The following is a 6,811-nucleotide window of genomic DNA, read 5'->3' on the forward strand; positions in this document are numbered from 1 at the left end:
TCAGGGTGAGGGGACCTGCCTCTTCACCATGAGTCCCATCAGCCTCTTCACCATGTGCTGCAGGGCCCTTGTCACCTCCTTGTTCCGAAGGGTGTAGATGATGGGGTTGAGCATGGGTGTGATGACCGTGTAGAAGAGGCTGAGGATGCGGTCTGTGGTAACAGAGGAGCCTGCCCGGGGCCAGATGTAGGTGATGCTGGCCGTTCCAAAGAAGGGGAAGACCACGAGCAGGTGGGAGGAACAGGTGGAGAAGACCTTGCAGCGGCTCTGGGTGGAGGCCATTGCCAGGATGGCACCCAAGATGCGGGTGTAAGACGTGACAATCAGAGAGAAGGGGACGACGATGAAGACCACAGTGGCTGTCATCAGAGATCACGCTCCTGTGCTTCCCAGCACTTGCCAACCTCAGTACTGGCAGGATGTCGCAGAGGAAGTGTGGGATGATTGGGCAGCTGGGGAAAGGCAAGGTGAAGATGAGGAAGGAATGGGTGGTGGCCGTGATGATGCCCATGAGCCAGGAGATGTCCACCATGGCCATGCAGGCCAGCCAGCTCATGAGGGTGGAGGAGTGCAGGGACCGGCAGATGGCAGCCTAGCGGTCATAGGCCATTCCTGTGAGCAGGCAGCACTCTGAGATGCCCAGGACAATGAAGACATACATCTGGGCTGCACGGCCCTGGAAGAAGATGGTGCAGGGGTGCAGGGAGGCCAGGTCAGTCAGGGTCCTGGGCATGATGTCAGTGGTGTAGAGGAGCTCCACCATGGAGAGGTGGCGCAGGAAGAAGTACATGGGCGAGTGAAGGGTAGGGCTGGCCCATGTGAGAAGGATGATCAGAGAGTTGCCCAGCAAGGTGGCCAGGTAGACCAGAAGCACCCTCAGAAGAGGGGGCCCTTAGGTCGGAGAATCCCAGAAGGAGGAATTCAGGCAGAGTCTGATTTACTTTAGCCATCCCTTCAGGCTAGAGCCTATGGTATAGCCAAGAAAGAGACGTTTATATAGAAACAATCAGCAGTTCCTGTAATTTCATAAAGCACCTTTCATACAGTCACTCTCAAATCAACTGAGGGAGTTAGGGTCTCCACTTTATGGATGAGGCCGTGGGTCTTAGAAGGGTTAAATAATTTGCTGGAGGTTATGTGGAGGGAGTGGCAGGCATGGTCTTGAATCTAGGTCTCCTGAGTCCAGATTCCATGTATTTCTCACTGTTCCCTGTGCTCTGGGTCCTGTGTGCAGGCCTGACTCCAAGGTGTACTCTGGGTCTTTCGACAGGGTAGGGATGGAGTAGCTGCTATGTCCTAGGCCTCTTTGTATTCCCTGGACCAAAACCCCAGCCTGAAAAAAATTATGCAGCCCCCCACAGTGGACTGAGTCAAGGACTGTCCCAAGCCTGTATCTAATGATCACCATGGTGGGCTGTGGATTTAGAATGTCGTGCAATGATGTGAACTGCGTGTGTGATAATAATGCCCAATTGTATCCCACTTTGGGGTTCTGCAGAATCTTTTTCATAGATTGTCAGGTTCTGGCACCTGCCTTGTGAGGGGAGTGGGGCAGGGACTGGCCGTGTTGTACTTCACTCTCCTCTTATCTGGGCCCTGTGATCAGCGATACCAGCTGTCCACACTCTGTTCTCCCAGGCCTCCATGCATTTCCATAGAGAGGGCCTCCTGCGGGGAATGTTTCTATGCATTCTATTAAAATCCCACTCATCCTTCAAGCTGAACTCAAGTTCTCCCTCCCCTATGGCAGCATCTCTGCTCCTCATGGTCAGAAGTAATTACCCATGGAATTTCAGGATTAAAAGTGACCTTAAGGGTCATATATTTGAGCATGACAATGCTCGGATGTTATCTACAACATCTTAGAAGGGTGCTGTGTGGTGTCTGTTTGAGCATCTGCAGTCATGGGGGACTCACCATCTATTGAGGTAGCCTCGTCTAGCGTTGGCCTGCTCTGCCTGTAGGAGAAGTCTTCATTATATTGGTCTTGGCTAAATTCTTTGTATTTTATAGAATGTCAAAGCTCTCTTGTACCAGACAGCCTTCAAGTATTTGAGGAAAGCACATTTGCTGGTACTCTCATGAGACATTATTTGTGCCTTGGTCCAGCACTTTTTAGAGAAGAGTCTTCACTGTAAGGTTTTTTTTAAAAAAAATAAATTTATTTATTTATTTTTGGCTGCGTTGGGTCTTCATTGCTGCGCACGGGCTTTCTCTAGTTGCGGCGAGCGGGGGTTCCTCTTCGTTGTGGTGCGCAGGCTTCTCATTGTCGTGGCTTCTCTTGTTGTGGAGCGCAGGCTCTAGGTGCGCTGGCTTCAGTAGTTGTGGCTTGCGGGCTCTAGAGCTCAGGCTCAGTAGTTGTGGAGCACGGGCTTAGTTGCTCCGCAGCATGTGGGATCTTCCCGGGCCAGGGCTCGAACCCGTGTCCCTTGCATTGGCAGGCAGGTTCTTAACCACTGCGCCACCAGGGAAGCCCTCCACTGTAAGGTTTTGCAGGGCAAGTTGGGGAGGTAGTGGGGGGATGTCTGTTTTCACAGCTGCTAATGTTTCCCAAGTGCCAGGTCCCTGCCAGGCACTATGCTAGATGGCTTAATATTCATGAAACCCTTGGATCGTCACAATCACACTATGATAGGAAACTTATTTTCTCCATTTTACAGATGAGCACATGGAAGCCCAGACAGTAACTTTCTCAAAGTCACATATCCAGTAACTGAGAAAGTCTGCGTTCAAATCCAGTCCTGTCTAACTCCAGCTCCTGTGTTCTCGATCACTAAGTTATCAACTGTCTTAGAGGCTAACTGAATCACCAGAACAACTAGCATGGTACCCTGTACATGCCAAGTGTTCAGCTAAACACTTATTAAATGAATGAATGAATCCACTTATAAAGACAGGGGAACTGATGAACAAAAAGATTAAGTGATTTGCTTAAAGCCATGTACTAGTTGGACAAAGACAGGAAACTGGCCCTGAGTCTTTTAGAAGTCTGGGTTCCCAAGATTTGCAGAGCTTGTATCACCCCCATTTACCCCATACATGGAGATTAGCCAGCCATCTTCATCTTTAAGCAAAAGGGTCTCAAACTTCTGCCCATTGCTCAGACAACCTCCTCCCCACCCTCACTTTGCTCACTCACCATATTTTTGGCCTTAAGTCATTTACTCTCTAGCTGACACTTAGAGCTTGCTGTGTGCTGGGCATTGTGCAGTATCTTAGTTGACTTTATAATAACTCTCGTGATAGTTGTTATTCCATCACTGCAGATAAGGAACCAGAACTCTGAGAGCTTAAATTACTTATTCAAGATCACACCATCAGTGAGTGGCCGAACCAGAATTGTAACTTGGAGCCTGAGGTTTCAACCACCACACCTACTGTATCTCCAGTGAGGTCAACAGGCTTATCCTACGCTTCTGGGAGATAACTCCATCTAGACGGTTTGGACAAAAGGAGTATCTGAGTCCACTGGTCCTCTTGACTCCTGTCAATAACCCTTCAGATGGTCAACCCACCTAGACAACCTATGGACTAGATCTTGCTGTTTCAAATTTTAAAGATGTTATTTTTGCAATTAAAATGTTTAAGAAATATTTGGAGTAAAGTCATCTATGATTTTACCACCTTGGTTAAATTCCTTTCTTTCTTGTGCATTGCCCTCAAGTCTTTGTCTCACTGAAAACCCATTTTATATGCTTGTAATCATAGTGTATATACTATTTTCTCTTTTTCCTTTCCTTTTTATTGCTTGCTGGAAGCATTTTGTCATGAGATCACATAGTACTCTGAGTAATCATTTTAAAAGTTCTTGGAGTCGTCCATTGAATTTCTCCACTACCATTCAACAAACACTTCTCATATTCTTGCAACTTAAATTCTTCCATTTTTTGGCTATTTTAGATAATGATGCAAACAGTATTTTCGTATTTTTGTGTATGTCTCATTTTGCTTCTGTTAACTTATTCCCTTGGGAGAAATGTCCAGGAGTGGGATAATTGGCTAAGGGTGTGGACAGTTTTATGGGTCTTGCTACGTACTATATATTTTTGGATTTCTTTTAACTGGACACTAGTGGCAATCCCAGCCTCCCCTCCTTCCCTGAGTAAAGCTGGGATTCTCTTTCATCCTGTCTGTCCTCACCAAGGCCTCTCCTTCTAGACCCATCTGTTCTTTGCCACCCTATAAGCATTTCTTTACTCTCAGTCCCCTAATTACATTTTGCCCCAAGACACCATCTGCAAGAGTAGAGACAGAAGTGTCAGCAGGTTAATCAAATGAAGTAGATCACCTCCCTCATAGATTTATTTGGATGAAACCACTGAATGTCTGCACAAGCACACTTTATAAATATAAAGCATAATAACTGTTATACCTCAGCCACCTTTGAAAATGCCAATAAGCCAGATTTAGAATAGTCATATAAAACTTATCTTGTTCAAATATAAACAAATGAAGAACAATGCTTCTTAATTCCGAGTGCGCACAGCTGTATTTTCACTTTCTGTGCTTTTGTGACATATGAAATAGAAAATGGATGCAGAAGAAAATCAATCTTAAAAATCACTGGATGATTCTGTCACCACAGAGACAACCAAAATTTACCTTATTTTAAAACTATGGGACTTCCCTGTGGTGCAGTGGTTAAGAATCCACCTGCCAATGCAGGGAACAGGGGTTCAAGCCCTGGTCCAGGAAGATCCCACAGGCCTCGGAACAACTAAGCCCATGCTCCACGACTACTGAGCCTGTGCTCTAGGCCCACAAGCCACAACTACTGAGCCTGCGTGCCACAACTACTGAAGACCATACTCCTAGAGCCCATGCTCCACAACAAGAGAAGCCACCGCGGTGAGAAGCCTGTGCACTGCAACTAAGAGTAGCCCCAGCTCACCACAACTAGAGAAAGCCCACGCGCAGCAACGAAGACCCAACGCAGCCAAAAATAAGTAAATAAATAAATAAATTTATTAAAAAAAAAGAAATAAATCCATACTCTTAAAAAAAAAATGAACCTACAAGAATTTTAAAATATAAAACCAATCTACATTAATAAATTGCACTTCATAATTTAATCCCTACTATTCTCAAATTCTTATGACTTTATGGATTATATGAAATGTTTTGGAAAAAATTATGTAAAATCAACAATTCTTGAATAAATATTAAACTTTGTGTTATATCAAAAGAAAAAAAAAAAAAAAAAGTGTCTCCTGCATTCTCTGCTCTTCCCTGCTCTGTTCTTCAGCTCCCATCATCCCTGTTTCCCACTCTTCTGCTGTTACTTTCCCTCTTCAACTTCTCTTATCTCCACACATCCTGACAGAGTTGGGACAATCTTTAGAGAGACACTGGCCCTGAGGCCACAGTTATCTTTTTCAAAGTCTCCCATTGAGGAACAGAGAGGACAGAGAGTCCTTCTGGGTCATAGAGAGGGGCTGAGGCTCTTTTTAAAATAAAATTTATTTTAAATTGTGGTAAAAAACACACAGCATGGAATTTGCCATCCTAACAGTTTTTTCATGTACAGTTCGGTACAGTTAAGTACATTTACCTTGTTGTGCAACACATCTCCAGGACTTTTTCATTTTGCAAACCTAAAACTCTATACCCACGAAACAACAACTCCCATTTCCTCCTTCCCATGACTCTTCTTAAAGCAGACACCCACCCCCACCCCCTGCCTCCACCACCCCCTCAATAAGTCTTAGTGAGACAGGCAGGTGGATAAATTGGTCAGTTAGTTGGTATGTGGAACTAAAACAAAATAAATAGAAGGAAGAAAATAATAATAATAAAAGGAAAAATCAGTTATATAGAGAATATATGTAAGATAAAGAAAGTAAACCCAACTGCAAAATGATTTTTTTGCATTAGCTTCTATTTATTTTTATCCAGTTTTATTGAGATATAACTGACATACAGCACTATATAAGTACAGCATAATGATTTGACTTACATACATCATGAAATAATTACCACAATAAATTTAGTGAACACCCATCATCTCATATAGATACAAAATTAAAGTGCTAGAAAATTTGTTTTCCTTGTGATGAGAACTCTTCAGATTTTGTCTCTTTACAACTTTCATATATAACATACAGCAGTGTTAATCATATTGTATATTATATCCCTAGCATGTATTTATCTTATAACTGGAAGTTTGTACCTTTTGAATGTCTTCACCATAACAAAATTCAACATCCATTTGTGATAAAAACTCTCAACAAAGTTAGTGTAGAGAGAATATACCTCAAAATAATAAAGGCCACCTATGAAAAGTCCACAGCTAACATCATACTCAGTGGTGAAAAGCTGAAAGCATTTTCCCTAAGATCAGAAACAAGACAAGGATGCCCACTTTCACCGCTTTTATTCAACATAGTATTGGAAGTCCTAGCCACAGCAATCAGATAAGAAAAATAAATAAAATGTATCCAAATTGAAAAGGAAGAAGTAAAACTGTCACTGTTTGCAGATGACATGATACTATACATAAAAAAACCTAAAGATGCCACCAAAAAACCTACTACAGCTCATCGATAAAATAGAAACAGAGTCATAGATGTGAGAACAAACAGGTGGTTGCCAGGTGGGAAGGGGTTCGGGAGAGGAGAGAAATAGGTGAGGGAGATTAAGAGGTACAAACTTCCAGTTGCAAATTAAATGAGTCATAGGTGGGAAGTGTACAGTGTTGGGAAGTATAGTTAATAATTACGTAATATCTTTGTATCTTGACAGATGGTTACTAGACTTATCATGGTGATCATTTTGAAATGTGCAGAAATATCAAATCACTATGTTGTGTACC

At 43.3% G+C, this 6,811-nt stretch overlaps 1 protein-coding gene across 1 annotated transcript; it reads right to left on the reverse strand.

The window, feature by feature from the left end:
* Positions 1-950, reverse strand: LOC133101674 (olfactory receptor 10P1). The gene is given in 3 exon segments (XM_061206651.1): positions 1-367; positions 369-893; positions 895-950. Coding segments are annotated over 3 exon segments (948 nt in total).
* Positions 951-6,811: the final 5,861 nt, after the last annotated feature.

The sequence above is a fragment of the Eubalaena glacialis genome, chromosome 11 (genome assembly GCF_028564815.1).
Source record: "Eubalaena glacialis isolate mEubGla1 chromosome 11, mEubGla1.1.hap2.+ XY, whole genome shotgun sequence".
NCBI classification, from domain to species: domain Eukaryota; kingdom Metazoa; phylum Chordata; class Mammalia; order Artiodactyla; family Balaenidae; genus Eubalaena; species Eubalaena glacialis.